The sequence below is a fragment of the Caloenas nicobarica genome, chromosome 2 (genome assembly GCF_036013445.1).
Source record: "Caloenas nicobarica isolate bCalNic1 chromosome 2, bCalNic1.hap1, whole genome shotgun sequence".
NCBI lineage: Eukaryota > Metazoa > Chordata > Aves > Columbiformes > Columbidae > Caloenas > Caloenas nicobarica.
Window position 1 is genome coordinate 110982316 of NC_088246.1, and position 16605 is coordinate 110998920.

At 43.9% G+C, this 16605-nt stretch overlaps 1 protein-coding gene across 1 annotated transcript in view; it reads left to right on the top strand.

Annotated features, from left to right (window-relative positions):
• APCDD1 (APC down-regulated 1) overlaps positions 1-12431 on the top strand; it is a 29006-nt gene extending 16575 nt beyond the window's left edge. Inside the window, exons 4-5 of the mRNA XM_065629271.1 lie at positions 9178-9499; positions 11545-12431. Of these exons, the coding sequence (XP_065485343.1) occupies positions 9178-9499; positions 11545-11996 (774 nt within the window). The 3' untranslated portion in view covers positions 11997-12431. The remainder of the gene's footprint in view (positions 1-9177; positions 9500-11544) is intronic.
• The last annotated feature ends 4174 nt before the right edge of the window (positions 12432-16605 follow it).

The window sequence follows — 16605 nt, forward strand, 5'->3', positions numbered from 1 at the left end:
GATTAAGCCAACACTTGAAGTATTTCTTTTGTTCATTATTACTTGCAAAATACTCTTGGTTAGGGAAATTATGAGGGTAGCACAAAGAAAGAACAGCCAGAAGAACATTCAAATAAGTTAATTCCAGGTTTATGAACAATAACAGTGCATGTGATGCCCTGCAGAGATAAGAGAAGCAAACAGCTTCTAGCTGAACCTGGTCCTTGCCGTGCTTGGCAGTGCCCTTGGCGGTGGCCATGCAGAAGAGTGTTTGCTCCTTTGGAGGTGCCACCTACTGCCTACGGCAGCATCAGCGCTAGGCAAGGGCTGAAGCAAAAGGTTGCTTTTCACTCTCTGTGTGAACCTTCAAAAGGTAAATGTTGCTTTTAAGACACTATACATCTTTGCTGATTTAACTGTTGCTGTCTGCTCTGCAACTGCAGGAAAAGCCTGCCTCAATACAAATACAGTACCAGAGATCAAAATTATCTATTCAGCCTAGCAAAATGAAACATGGGCCTTCAGATCAGCTCCACATATGTACCTAAACTACTGACACCTTCATTGTTGTTGGCACCTACCACAATTGCTTCACATTTTGTAAGAGTGGAGGGAGGACTTGCTGGTAATATTGCTACATGGTTCAGAGGGCTACATAGATTGCTTTTTAAAGGCGTAATAAACACATAAGGTAGCTTTATTTTAGAATATTCTGTTCTTGAAGATGAACATTTAAGCTGTCCCTTTGGATTTTCCAGGAATTTTTTTGTTGATACTTCCCAAAATATTCATGTCACCATAAATCAGTATCATTTTAATGGGATAGATGACATGCAAGCACATTCATCTGAGAAAAAGGCCGGTTTTCTCTTTGTTCTTGTCCTTTGCCCAGGCTAAAGTAGTTTATATCAGAAAATAACAAGCAGAAGACTTTTGAATTTCATGTTGGTTCTGTTTATTTCAGTTTTATGCAGGGTTGTGCAAGACAATCAACATTGTAGATCGAAGAGTTCTGTAATAGTAGTGCCTTCGGATTCCTTCACTATCTTCTCCTTCATGGGAGCAGTTAACAAAAAACTGTTCCTCAATATCTCAAAATATATGGCATGCATATGCAGATAAATCTGAACATATCTCCACCCTCCTTCCTGCATGCAGCTTGTCTGTTACCCACCAAAAGAAATCCCAAACTGACAACCCTGCAAGGGAGTTACCACTCTCTCCAGCATTTCACTTGCTTCAAGATTTTTAATTAAAGTTTTAAATCTTTGTTATTCTTCATCTCCTTTGGCAGGCTGAATTATAACTGTGTCAACTGTGCTTGTCAACTCCCTAGAGCCAGCCTAATGCACATTAGCCAACTCAGCTTCATATGAGGTCATGGAAAGCCTGCAAATTATCACTTTTGTGGTGGAGAGAGATTGTAGCCATTTGTTAAAGTGTTGTCTTGGTCTGCAGTTATCTAGAGTGGTGGAGGAGCAGAGCTTGATACTAAAATGAAGAATTCATGAAAGTGTCCTTTCTGTGCACTCGCTCCTTGGCAAGGTGAGGCAAAGCCATCCAACTTTAGTTGGTAGCATTTCCTTGAACTGACGTTCTCCCAAGGGTTTCCATTTGCACTTGTCCTAGGAGCACTCAGTTACTAACACTAAAGTCTGGCACCTGGTTTTCTCGAGTGGTGAGATTTAAAGCATCCTGACCAGGCATCCCTTGTTCTGGTCCCATCTAGCCCTGCCCATGACACACAGTAAGATGCAAGAGATCATTGCTGAGTGTGTCTTTCCTTTCCCTTCTTCTTCAGTGCTTTCCCTCGTGGCAATACGTGCATTCACATGGCAGGGGTTTCCTACCCTAAAAGGGAAGCCTCCAATGCAAGAGCAACCCAACCTGGTGAACAACCAGAGCCTGGGCTGCCTCATGTGGGCTCCACAGCTCGGTTAGGAGTGTCTTCCCTACTGATGGGAGGGTGCAGAAGAGAGTCGGGGTGGGCACTGGGGCTTTTGCTAACCCTTGCTTCTCGCAATACCAAATAGATGCAGCCTGTCCTCCTTTTCCAACCATGAACAAGACCTGTTTCTTGCCACACACCAGTAGCAAGTGCAAACAGGGACTGGCCAAAGGTGGCTGAGAACCACCAGCTGAGAACCTTGCTCTTCCAAACAAGCTCACCACGCTACAGCCACCAGCACAGACCTGGGGGCTCAGACAGCAGCAGACCATTGTAGAAATATTATTAATTTCAGTACATGGCTTGATAAGGCAGGATATTGCTACAGAAATTTGAAATAAGTGACTTCAGCATAGTATTATTGTAACTGAGCAGGGTGGGGGTGGCAACAGCCCTTGAGGAGAGACCGGGCCCATCCGGCAATGGTGTGGGGGACAGGGAGGGAAGGATGTGCTTAGAGCAGCCACACGGAATATCTGGGTTTGAATAAAAGGTGGAAGTTGAAAGGCCTGAGCCCTGAGGGAGGCATTAGAGAAAGAAGCCTCTGCTCCGCCACGGGGTTTGGGTTGGGTTTTGGTTTGACACTGGCATTGCTGTGGTGGAAGAGGAGAGAGAGGAGGACTCCAAAGGTGGCCAAGATGATTGTGAAGAGCGTGTGCTTTTCTGTCTTGCTGAGGCAGAGCTGATACCTGAATCTCTTAACCAAGCTACAGTATGGGAAGGATGTGTCCTCTGTGGAGTGGCTCCAGATAAAACGAGAAAGAGACATGATTTCCCAAATTACTTTGGCAAACTGCTGTGTAATTTTGTGCAAGTTTAAAGACTTTGCAGGGGTAAAACAAACTGCTACTGAGGAAATTAATCGGGTTCACCACTTCTCCAAATTGTTCACTGCATTGCTTTTCCTTAGCCTGGGTCAGCTCTGAACAGCAGCAGTCCCACATCTGCCCCAACACCTGGCCTCCTGTAGCAGGAGTTGCCCTATTTTTGGGTGGTTTAGGAGCTTAACACACATCACTACATTCTATGCTTTTGTCTTCTTAATGTGTCTCTTGTCTGGTAAAATACCAACTATTTGCAACTATAAAAGACGACAGAGAGAGCCTGTCAGAAAATTCTCCATTAAAAATACAAAAAAAAAAAAAAAATCTCCTGAAAATGCTTTTCTCATTTTTTTAAGAGAAATATTTGCTTTTCAGAGAAAAAAATTGAATATCAGAAAGCAAAATTTCGCTTTTATCTCTCTTCCTCCAGACTGTGTACATTCAATGAGATATTTTCCTATGTCCTTTTTAAAATAAGAATCTAATGAAAAATATCATATTAATTTTTCAGTCTGTTCTGCTAAGAATGCATTGCATCTCTCAGACTCTAAGTAGTCTGAGCAATGAATCTTCCCTTGAAAACCAGTAAGTTATAGTTGAGATAATGTTATTTTTCCATTATGTAAATAGCCAGATATCAGAATAGTCACCTATTGTAGTTCTATGAGAGAAGAGTTGAGTTACAATTTGAGCTGTTTCAGACAAATAGTGGTTTAAAATTTTTGGATTGAAATACAGACTCATTTTCAGGATATAAAGAATAAATAGATACACGAGAGAGAAAAAAATTTGAACAAGGTGTTTAGTTGAAAATAACTATAATTTCAGCCTCCTCTTTACTATTAGTGCTTGTTTGTTTTGTCCCTAAATACAACTTGCGGTATATCCTGCAGGTCTTCTCTTTGATGTTAAGCATGGATTTCAGCTTCTGCTTGAACCGTAAGGCAAGGGTAGACTTTATGTACATTTTGAAAAGTCTTTGATCTTAGATAAGTAAGACGTAGATGTCTTACTCTGTAACAACAGCATCAAAATACAAAGGCGTACAAAGAAAACTAGAACAGATTCCAAAAAGATCTTTCTAGGTGTTATTCAAAGCTCATTTCACCATTGCTCAGAGAGCATCCCAGTTGCGTGACAGCTTTTTGTCCTAGGCCATAAAAAACACTATGAATTGATTAGAGGCAAATTAGTCCTAGGCAGCCATAGAAACCCGTGGAACTTATGAGAAAATTGAACTATGCCAAGAGGGTTTATGTTTCTGACTACCCACAGCAATTGGGAAAAAGATCAAGGAACCTCATCCTTGTTTGCTTTTCATATTAGAAATGTCCCGGCTTGGCTTGGAGAGCTCTGTGGCTCCATTACCACTTCAGCTGAGGCAGCAGGAGGGAGGGATAAGGAAAAACGTTGGTGGAAATTTTCAGATCACAAACTGTTGTCTCCCCAAGTATGAGAACTGAGTTTCCAGCCAGAGATTCAGGCTTATTTCAGCCCACATGGCCTCATGGATTAATTCAGAACCTGGCTTTAAAGGGTGAGGAGTTGGGGCACCATGGATGCATCATTGCAGAGCTGCAAGGAGGCACCCTTCATGAGAAGGGATCTTCCAGTCATTGGGCAGCAGCCATTTCAGGGGCCAATCCTTTTAGCAAAACCCCACTATTAAAAGTATTGCATTGTACACCTAAGATAATAAAAATGTAGAACAGATGTTCTTCCTGTCCACTGCTCATTTTGTTGCTTTTTAGTTTATGTCCTGCCCAAATGAGCTTTTTATTAGAGAGTACTTAATCATGTTTGGGCTTGAATGTCCTATGCCTCTGTTCCCTGTTTTCTTTCAATGCCTGTTTTTAGAAAATAATCATTCGCTGAGACACATGGAAAGGGAGTGATTTGCAAAGCCTCAGCTAGTGTAATTAAGAGCTAAGAGCAGCTGACCTGAAAAAGCAGCAGTGAAAAAGACGGTCAATTGTTAAACATATATTACTCCATAATGAAGTCCAATTGCCTCATAACAAAGCTAGATCTTTCTCTCATCCATTACTTGGACAAAAGTCATACTGAGGGAGTTTACATGTGGCATATTCTTCTACTAAGAAGTTCATGGCTCTGTGAACACAGTATCACAGCAAAAAAAAAAAAAAATTATGTAGAGTTAGATTCAAACACTGATCTCAGGGAAGCGACGCATTCAGGGTACATCCATATGAGGCAGTTGAGCCAGCCTGTGAAAGGGATACTCCTGCATCCCTCCTCACCGCCCCAGCCTCCCCCTGTTCCACTCCCTGTTTGTTGCAAAAAGTGCCTGTTCACCTCAGCCCCTTCATCCTGACATGACGTCAGTAACTAGAAGGCAGGGAGGTTGGACATTTCTTAGCAGCACAACTGGCCAGACCTTCAGAGCTGGTGCAAATCCCTTGGAATTAGATAGGCTGCACGGAGTTACGGCAGTTCAGGACCGCAGAGGTCCAGGAGCCGGATGGTGCACAGACAAGTGTTTATACCACTAAACTTCACTTCTGTGAGTTAACTTGGACTTTCCTTGAGGTTGCCCAAGGAGTCACTCCCCTCACAGCATAGTCACACTGCACAAGTTTCAAATTTTGGAAGTAACTCCTTGCGCCTCAAGACATGAACCCACCTCTAATCTGGAGGAAGGGACTGCTCATAGTTAGGTTTTTTTTTTCCACTATGGAGCTCTGTGGACCTTCTTCTACCCCATCCACCACTGGTCACTGCCAAGGGACTAAGCAGCTGCAGGTGTGAGCAGTCTGCACCTTCTACACTCCCAGAAGAGAGTGGAGAAGACACCAAACTATGATAATACTCCCTGCCCGGCATCAGAGCCTTGACTCAAAATACCCTTGTTTTTTAATGTTATAGAGAAGAGATGAAACCTAAAATCACTGCTAGAAGAACAGCAAATAGAGCTTTTATGCTTGCTAGTCCTTCCTGGTTAAAAAAAAAGGTAAAAAAATAATGTTGCTGCAAATAGGATTGATTACAGATCTCATTCTTGTCCATCCACTAGACCTGAGAAGCAACAGAGGAATCCCACAAACAGCCAAGGGTGACCGAGAAGACAACAGGCTGGTTTTCTGTTTGTTTTTCTTCAGATTTTGAACAAGGGCAACAGAAACCAGTGGTTCCCAGGTTAAATTGTCGTGGCTTACCAGCCGATTGTGGAGGACAGGCTTCTGAGAGGGCAATGTGAATATAAACCAAACCACCCTGGCTGGCCCTTGCAGCTCTGCCAGGGGCTCCTCTGGGAGATCGTAAGAGCTTTCAAATTCAACAGGAAAGAGACAGCAGCAGAAAATGTCTCCTACTATTGACCAATTCAGCTTTTATAAGCTACTTTCAGTTTTATAAATGTCTTTTCCTCGCTTTCTTGCTTCACTTTATGCAAGTGGGGCAATCACAGCAATAAAGTCACTGTCACCAGTGCAGTTTATTAGCTCTTACATTGTTCGTGATGCCAGTCTACCCATGGTGGGACAGCCATGCTGGAGAAATGAGTGCTTGATAGACATAAGCATCTTCCACAGAGCAACACCTTGGCCTGGATCACTGCAGGTGTCTGTGCAAGGACGTTGCTCTCCAAGAAGAAAAGGTGTTATTTCTATTAAATGTGTGTTTCTTTGGGTGCTTTGGTTGACAGTGAATGGAGTCATGGAATCATAGAATCACATAGAATAAGAGATCTTCAAAGGAATAGGGGACCTTCAAAAGTCACCTAGTCCAGCCCCCTGCCATGAGCAGGGACATCTTCAACTAGATCAGGTTGCTCAGAGCCCCGTCCAGCCTGGCCTGGAATGTCTCCAGGGATGGGTCATCTACCACCTCTCTGGGCAACCTGGGACAGTGTTTCACCACCCTCACTGTGAGAAATTTCTTCCTCATCCCTAGCCTTAATCTCCCCTCCTTTAGTTTAAAACCATTACCTCTTGTTGTATTTTAACAGGCTCTGCTAAAAAGTCTGTCCCCATCTTTCTTATAGGCCCCTTTTAAGTACTGAAAGGCCGCAATAAGGTCTCTCTGGAGCCTTTTCCAGGCTGAACAACCCCAATTCTCTCAGCCTGTCCTCACAGCAGAGCTGTTCCAGCCCTCTGATCATCCTGATGGCCTCCCCTGGACCATCTCCAATGGGTCCATGTCTTTCCTGCACTGAGGGCTCCAGAGCTGGACACAGGACTCTAGGTGGGGTCTCACCAGAGTGGAGTAGAGGCAGAATCACCTCCCTTGACCTGCTGGTCACTGTGCTTTTGATGCAGCCCAAGATACCATTTGCCTTTTGGGCTGCAAGTGCACATTGCCGACTCATGTCCAATCTCTCATCTACCAGTACCCCCAAGTCCTTCTCCACAGGGCTGCTCTCAATCCCTTCCTCCCCCAGCCTGTATTGATATTGGGAGTTGCAAAGCTCATCTGACAGTTTTCCTGCAGCACCAGCAGTGCTGTGTAGGACAGGGCAGATCTCTGCTTCTGGCATCCCTGTTCATGGCTGGAGCTCAAGGGGAAAGACCACCCTGGAGGTCACCAAGTCCAACCTCCTCCTCAAAGCAGGGCTGTTGACTGGCACTGGTTCAGATCAACCTGAGCTACATCATTTAGAGTTATTTTGCACATAGGCCATTATTCTACATCCTGGGGATGTAGAACAGCAGACTTTTCATTGATTTTACTGACTTCTGCTGTCTATCTAGGCTGGAGTGGGGGCAAATATAAACCCTGCTTAATATGTGTAAAAGGGATATACATATTTTGTGGGCTGTATGTTGGTTCTCTGAAGCTACCTGCATTCATATTATCAGACAAACTCAGGGCACCGATTGTGTAAAGGTGTAAAGGTTGTGTGAATGTTGCCCCTGAAGTGTGCCATGAGCTGAGGGCAGTGAGTGGAGAAACACTGACTCCACAGCAGCTCATGTGGACTTTAAAGTACGAGCGATGAAGATGAACATGAGCATTTACATTACAAAGGTAACTCAAAGAGAACTGAGAAAAGAGGGCTGGAAAGGGGCACAAAGAAAAAGTATTTGTATAAATCTCTCTCCCCAGTAGCTGCGTTGAGGAGCTTCAGCTCTTGACTCAGTGCACTCTGAATTGCACCTCAGGAAAACACCTCGCAGCTTGAACAAGGTGGATGTCAGTAACCTCCCCGCAATGCATCCCCCTGCCTCCAGGAAGGATCAAGTGTCCTTGAAAGATGATGGTACCAGCTGTCTGTGTGGTCTTTGCCTTTCACTCTGAGCATAAGCCTCCTTACATCCCCTCTGCACATCACCAGCCGACTAGAGATCCTGAGATATAAACGAACAGCACATCGCCAACTCAAAACAGACACCGGCATGACAGAAAACACTGCTTTTATCTTATGGGACAGCATTTATTCTCCTTGATCTAATTATTTGTCATCAATGAAGTGAGCTAAAAAATGAGTTTCATAATCCTTTATCGGTCCATAAAATTTACTTCAAGGTTAAGCACAGCAGAGACAAATAATAATGCTGCCATCTCTCTTGCCATTGAAAAAAAAAAACAAAAACAAAAGAACCCCACAAAACAGAGTTTGAAAAGAGAATAGCTAAGCCAAACTCATCTGCCAACAAGAGAAAACCTTGCAGAGGCAGAAATAGCCTTAGGAACAAGGCATGGGTCTTTGTTGTTTCGTTTTCTGGTGTCAGGAGGTGGAAGCCTCAGCGTGAAATTCCCTCCCCTCCTGCCGTGGGCTTGGAGCCTGCATGCCCCTCGTAAGACACCCCCGGCACTCACAGATGGGGCTGGCGGTACCCGGCTGTTGGGGGCTGGTGGTACCTGGCTGTTTGGGGCTGGTGCTTGGCCCGCAGCAGTGAGCAGGCACCACGGACCCCCTTCTTGCTGGAAAGGGACATCAAGCTTTCACCACGTCCAGGGGCAGCCAGCCGTGTTGTACCCTTCATGAGCTTGTGTTAGGGCTCGTAAAAGCTGAAGAAGTTTAAAATAGCTGGTTACTATTCTCCCAGGCTGCTACCCAACTGGAAAATGTACTTAGGACACCCGTGTCCATCTACAGTACTCAGTTGCCAGATCCCTACCGTAGTAAATTACCATCTGCCAGATTCTCATAAGCATGAAGTCAGCCTTTTCTAGATCCAATAAAAAGCTGAACTAAAACATTCATTTCAGAGAAACACAGATGAGGAAATTAATCTCCTAACTCCACTCCTGCTGTGCAGTCTTATACATACAAAACCAAGTGGTGCCATGTTTCAGGTGCTTTGAAGGGTGAGAATCTGCAGGAGGACATTAAAAAGATAAGAAATAACAACATATTCTTTAAAATGTTGAGCCGGTGTCACTTCAACATGAAACGTATGGCCTGATTCAGTTCCCTCTATGACAGGTAATGCCTAACGAGGGTTTCTGTCTGCTTCATTTCAGAACCATGACCGCACATGCATTGCGTGCAGAATCATCTACCGGTCAGACGAGCACCATCCTCCCATCTTACCCCCCAAGGCGGATCTGACTATCGGGCTACACGGAGAGTGGGTGAGCCAGCGCTGCGAGGTGCGACCAGAGGTCCTCTTCCTCACTCGGCACTTCATCTTCCACGACAACAACAACACCTGGGAGGGTCACTACTACCACTACTCCGACCCCATCTGCAAGCACCCCACCTTCACCATCTATGCCAAGGGACGCTACAGCCGGGGGGTGCACTCGTCCAAAGTGATGGGCGGCACGGAGTTTGTGTTCAAAGGTAGAGTGGCTTGCTACACTGGCAGTGAAGGTGGCCTCATAGTTATGCACCAGAGCAGAGTTTGCTCATAAGTTTGGTCGCTGATGGTTTCATTCTGTCATTTTCAGGAGTTAGTCATCTCCTGGAAAGTCCACAGACACTGTGTGAATGCCCAGCCAAACTACACAGCTGCATGGTATTTCACACCACTGAAGCAATTCTCATTTGAGGCAGAGATCTTTAAGTGCAGCACAAGAAAATAAGATTTCACATCACTAAGTGTTTGAGTCCAGTGGCCAGACTTCAAGCATCTAAGCAAAGTGTCTGAGAATAGATCTGTGTTATAGGCCTCCTTCAATAGGGAGAAAAATGCACCTTCAGAGGGCATTTCAGGTCAAAAGTGGTATAATCCATTTTCTGGTTAAGACAGATACAGCAGCAGCAGCAAGCACGTATCTTTTCATCAGCTTCCAAGGGGCCCTAGAGCAAGTAAGGATGTCTCTAAAGACAGGTCTGATTAATCCCGCCACAGTGACGACTGGATGTATCCAACCAAAACCCCTTGAGTACTTTGGGAAGCAGCGCTCAGTGGCGACGCCAGCCAGGTCCCTGCGGCTGAGCAGCCCTGCTGTGCAAACAGCCCCGTAGCACCCTGCTTAGAGAGAGCTCAGCGGCTTTAACCACTCATAGAAGCAAACATCTCCAAAACACGCCGTCCTACCGTGGCAGCAGCCCCGGCAGAGCCTCTGGAAGCCCCAAGCACTCTGTGGGCTCTTCTCCTCCTTATTTCAGTCACCATGTGAGAAACATACAGCTTCTTGCATGGCTCTAATTTAGGAAAGCAGCTAACTATAAGAAATGATTCAGCAGTCTGTGATTTTCATAGAAGGCAGGAGAGATCCTTGCCTGTCAGAGCTTTTGCTCTTCACAGCTGCATGCAACATGTGCCAGCTAAGCTCCTGGGGAGGAACCCAGGTTTTGCTTGAATTTCTGGCCTACCTCACTATGAGGTCAATAATTCAGTTTTAGTAAAACTTTTAGGTTCACTTATCTATAGATGAGCTTTTACACCAGTTAGGACAAATAATGCAAACTGTAGAGCCATTGAGTCAAATATCTGTTTATAAAACCTCAGAATGAAACTTCCAACAAACCTTACTATAAAAAGACGCATATGCTGTTAATGACCTGCAAGAGAATTTGGGATTTGGGTGTGTTAGGAGGCATGAGGCCTGGTTCTTTTCTTCTGTTTTGGTCAACGTTGATCCATTCAGACACCATTTTCCTGATACACAGTGTAAAATGCACACCAGGAATAACCTCTATTCAGCTTCCATAGGCTCATTTGATTTAGCTTTTCCTAGCGTTTTACACTTGCCTGAAAAATAAAACTTTATGTGCCTGAAGCTCCTTAGAAATACAGGCAACTTGGAACCGCAGAAGCTGCAGCACTTCTACATCTGATACTGCAAGCTGTAGCCACTGTTTAGATATGAGAAAAAGCATCCCTCTGTAGGTAAGCAATACTTTATAATTCATGCAAAAAAGGACAGGTAATATAGGAAGATAATGCCGCTGTGGTACTTTCCAAAATTTCCAATTGGAAATAATTATTTGATTAGCTTTACAGGGTAACATCTGTTAAAAATTAGGAAAAATACATTCTAAACAGCCCTACTTATGGATTAATATGGATGGTAATAAAACATGAGTACAGTTTTATTGTTTCCTCTTTTACCTATCTCCTAATATAACCAACCAACCAGGCTTTATCTGTAAATGATCGCCTGGAATTTATGAAAAGCTCTGCTTAATCTCTGACTGAGATATGCGGCCATCAGGTTTTCTTCAACTGAGTTTGTGCGCGCATGTGTTCTGTGATAGAATGAATTACGTCAAAGACGTAAAACATTGCAAACAAATTTGCTGGCCGCATCGGCAATATAAAAAAATTGATTTAAGAACGAACAAGCAGGGACAGTTCTCATCTGACAGGTGCACCCCAATCCACACATTGCCTTTGCTTTTGTCCCTCTGCTGACAGCTCCTCTCTTCCCCTCCTGCAGTGAATCACATGAAGGTCACTCCCATGGATATATCCACAGCCTCTCTGCTCAACGTCTTCAATGGGAACGAGTGTGGAGCTCAGGGGTCCTGGCAGGTCGGGGTTCAGCAAGACGTCACCCACACGAACGGCTGCATCGCGCTCGGCATCCGCCTACCTCACACCGAGTATGAAATCTTCAAAATGGAGCAGGACGCCCGGGGCAGGTACTTGCTGTACAACGGCCAGAGACCGAGCGACGGGTCCAGCCCCGACCGACCAGAGAAGAGAGCCACTTCCTACCAGATGCCTTTAATTCAGTGCGCTTCATCAGTACCCAGAGCTGAGGAGTCACCAGAAGAGAATAAAATAAGGCTGTATAGCAGCAGGGCACCAGAAAAATATCCCAAGGCCCCAGCTCTTGCTTTGGTGTTGTTTATTTGTACTGTGTCATATTGGGACATTCTCAGCTAGAAGTGAAAAAAAAAAAACACAACTTATTTTTCATGACTACAAAGCCAGGAATCCACCAGACTGGGGGTTGTTTTTCTTCCAAAAGAAAGGGACATTTATTTTCTTGATGCACTTGAATGCCTGAGAACTGTTGTTCTTTTCCTTACTTCCCCCCTCCTCCTTGAATCCAGAACAGCACTCGTTTGATGTTTGTGCTTTGAACTTCATCCAGTCTGATCCCTGGCCTGACATGACTGCACAAAAGTAATTGCACTTTAGGACTGCAGACTTCTGGGGTGGAGGGAGGGGGTCTCCTTTTATTTTTTTTTTTTTTTTTAATTGCTGAGGTGAACATTAAGATCCTGCTTCGGTCGTCTCTCCATCTTACCACTGTGGTACTCTTCTCCCCGGTGCTGGGGTTCTCATCAGAATTTAGCTCTGGGGAAGGGCTCGGTGTCGTGCCAGTACTGTGAGAGCAGCTTCTGCCTCTGACTTCACAGCTCTGATGTAGATATGTATATAAGGAGGAAACCCATAAGGATTTATCTTGTCCTTATCTCACAGCTCATAACACAAAAAAGGAACATCAAATCAACAGCCCTGTGTTCAGACAGTGCTAAACGGTTCATACCTCTAATTAAAAAAAATATTCCAAGTAATTTAAGCTATTTTTACAATCATTAAGTTGTAAAAATAACCAGTGGTTTAATATTTTCTCATTCAATTTCCTTAGCTATGTAATTGCTTCAAGGTCTCCCTTTGTACCTAGTGCGTAGTTACAGCCAAGTCCCCTTAAAACCAGACAGAAGCAGCATTTTTCCGTCAAATGTACACAGCCCAGGTAAGTTGCCAACACAAGGCTGCAGGGACTTCTTCTGTTTTCATATTCCTGAGGCCTTACATACTCTGCATGCAGTATCTGTGCCTTGGATTTTGTGTCAGCCAGGTGGACAATTTAAAAAGTACTTAAAAGGAGCCTATAAGAAAGGTGGGGACAGACTTTTTAGAAGGCCATATTATGACAGGACAAGGCATAATGGTTTTAAACTAAACAAGGGAGATTCAGACTACACACAAGGAAGAAATTTTTTACAATGAGGGTGGTGAAACACTGGCCCAGGTTGCCCAGAGAGGTGGTAGATGCCCCATCCCTGGAGACATTCCAGGCCAGGCTGGACGGGGCTCTGAGCAACCTGGTCTAGTTGAAGATGTCCCTGCTCATGGCAGGGGGTTGGACTAGATGACCTTTACATGTCACTTCCAACCCAAACTGTTCTATGATTCTAAGTGGGCTCCAACACGTTCTGCAACCCTATTTAGCGGTGTATTTTTAGCAATATGACCTCATGTGGGAAGAAGTAAAGATTTTCAGCAGCAAGTACACCCTGGCCCCTAGAAGAGCCAGAAAGCAGCTGGAAATGCACCCGCATCCATCTGATGGAGGGAAAAATGTCCCAGTCTTACCAGAGGGAGGAGCAAGAGCTGCACAACTGCAGCCATGTCCTCCCTTTTCTCCGTGCCGGACTGTCCCAACACATACCATGGTTTCAGGGAGTTTAAATCGGTGTTGGTTTGGGGAGACACTGCTGGGAAGGTGGATCAGCACAGCCCTCAGAGCGTTCTTCAACAAGACCCTGCCCAGGAAGCCCTCAGGTTTCCCTCCATGGCAAATCTTTGTGTGCACACTGATGTGAATCAGAGCAAAGGCTGGAGAGGCAGTAGGGGAGATATTTAAGGCCGGCAAGGAGTTACAAGTTCATGGATGAACCATGCTCCCCTGCTTTCATGGAGAGCAAGCTGAGGGTACTGCTTAACTTTGTGGCATTTGGGCTGTGGCTTCTACAGGTATATACACCATGTTTTGGTTCACCTCACAGAGAGGGCAAAAACCTGCATAAGAAACATAAGTAGTAAGGTCATAGTGTCTCTTCATCAGAATCAGCAGCTTCTAGATGCTCAGTCTAGTACTACGGGGGAAAGAAGCTCTTAGTTTGTTATTTTCAGCATCACAGGAAAAGTATGTCCTGAATGAGGTCTTTCAGCTTTACACAGGTGAGTCTTCGTACTGTCTGCTATAGCAAAAACATTCTTAGAAAGCAGTGACAGCATGGACCTCACTAGCAAAATCAGCAGGAAAAAGCCCTTTGAGTAGCAAATGGCTATGCTCGGTCTGCCTACCTCCTCAAAAATCAATGCCTTCTTGACAGTTTTTCGAAGCTGGCATCAGTCTTGGATGCAAATTTCCTCACAATGGGAAAAAAACTAGTTCATCTCATTTTGAGACAGCAGGAGGAAAGGGGGGAAGGAACAATCCTAGCCTCTCACTGCCAGGTCAGATCGCATCTTTCATGTTTTTTCCTCAGATAGATGAAAAGTCACAAAAAACTCACTAAGAGTCAGGAACGGAGCTCAGGATGGCTCAGGAGTCACCAGAGAAAGTGTTCATCCATCCATCCATCCAATATCAGATCTTCCTTCAGCCTGCTGGAAGGAGCTGAAAGCAAACTCCCCAAGATGAATCAAGCCCTATGAACAACAGCTGATCTGATCCGCATTTCTTGATGGTTTTCTCTGCTCCACACAGTCAAACCTACTTGAAGAGTCAGTTCTGGATCAGTTACTGGTAGGGAGGCATCAGGAGCACAATTTAACTAGAGAGTCAAGAACAAGACACAATGCCTCTGAAAGACACGCTAGGAACCAGGATGGAGTTTGGTTTTCTCTAGCTAGGCTTGAGTTTTGTATTCAGCAGATTGACACCAGCATATCTCCAAGTGAGTTACAGAGCTATTATAAGAGTGTTAAATAAGTATAAATACTATAAGTTACAAGATAGTTAAACAAGTATAAATACTCAAATACTAGCTTTGTTCTGTTTGAGACGCAGTGGCGTGACTGAATTAATGTTAGTCTTTATTTATGAGGATGGGTATGGCATAATGTTCCTCAGATCATGAGACAAGCTTCTTCCACCACCACCAACCATTCCCACATTAGTTGGTCTCATCTCTGGTAAAAATATCAATGGCTAGAAATTGTCAGGTCCTGTTCCTTGCCTATGCAAATGCCACACAACTCAGTCCCAGCTAAAATCTGCACGTGCTTGTGATGCAGGATTGAAGCCGAGAGCAAAGGAACTGCCCCACAGCACGATGTTTGACACTCATCAAGGCAATGATCTACAGTTTATTAGTGCTTTGTGGCTTCTCTGTAAATTACTTAACGTCAGAAATATTACAACAGTTTCAAGAGAAAGACTTGTCTAGTTCTTACCTCTGAAAAGCACATTCATGCCTCAACTGTGATTTGAATCATGGACTTTAAAAACTCCAGGTTTTCCAAGGCTTACAATTACACCAAATGCAAATGTGACACAATGTACAAATTGTACAAGAACTGCATTTTTTCCTTCTGTCACCTAGAGATAGTTAAAAAGGAAGCACTTTTAAAAAGCCTTCATAATGCATGGCCAGAAATCTGATTTGGGGTTCCTCTAGTTTATTTGTAGTGTTGATCAGAAACACAATTTTAAGATCTGTGTTCTTAGCACATGCTGCACCAGCTTCCCTCTTTGTGCCTATATATTTTTCTTTATTTTTCTATTAGCCAACAGAAGCCAAGTTTGGCAAAAATGTAAGTCAGTCTGCAGAGTGCAGTTTATTTGCCAAGCCATGTTCTCTGCAAGGCTTCTCCTAAGCTACAGGCACAAAACTAGGAGCTAAGCTTCCTTGATCTTTCGGTTTCATCATGCGCTAAATTAACTGCTGCACAGCACCATATACATTTGTGACACAATATATTCCATTCATTCTATTTCTCCAACCTGACCTCATGTGCTGGCAGCCCTGGCTGCTAAAGAAGTTAAGCTGCAAGTGATTTAGCAGTGGAAGACCTACAAACTGAGTGACATGTGCCATACCAAAATGCAGAAGTTTTAAAAAAATGAAACAATTCATGTTGGTATCTTCAATAACTGCCAATGTTGCCAGGACAGGTGAAAGTTTTTCCCTCGGTAATATCCTACTCAAGGAGCCACCTGACAGAACAAATGGTAACCTGAAGAAGTTCTTGGGCAAATCGTTTTAACAGGTTCTATTTCAGAAAAAGGACAAAAGGGATCAGAAAAACCAAAACAAGTGTTGTTACTCTGTTCCTATACCGTTTACATATTGTGCCTGCTGCCCTGTGGTAGAATGTCATTTTTACTAACAGAAGTCCATATTTGAAGATATAATGTCTGTCTTGCTTGAATTGGAGTGTGCTTGCTTAAAGTGCTGGATTTAAAAGAAATCTTTTTTATTTTTGTAAAGTTATAGAAGATATTTTTCTTCTACGTTCAAGATTAAACTGCCGGGGAAGTTTAAGCACTTGTTAAACTATTGATTGAAATAAAAAAACTAACTGAAAAATTAAGTATTTCTTTGCCTCCTACATGTTAATTTTCTGTTCTGTTGACTTTCTACCTGTAAAAAATTATAGATGTCTCAGAAAGCAATAATCAAAAATCCCCCGTTCAGTAACTTGCGCACAGAAAAGCTCGTTTCTTACTCTATACAGAAGAAAACACTTTTGCTTGAGAATCTGTCACTAGAAACAGCTCTGATGGATACAAGTGGGAAGATTTGGGTTT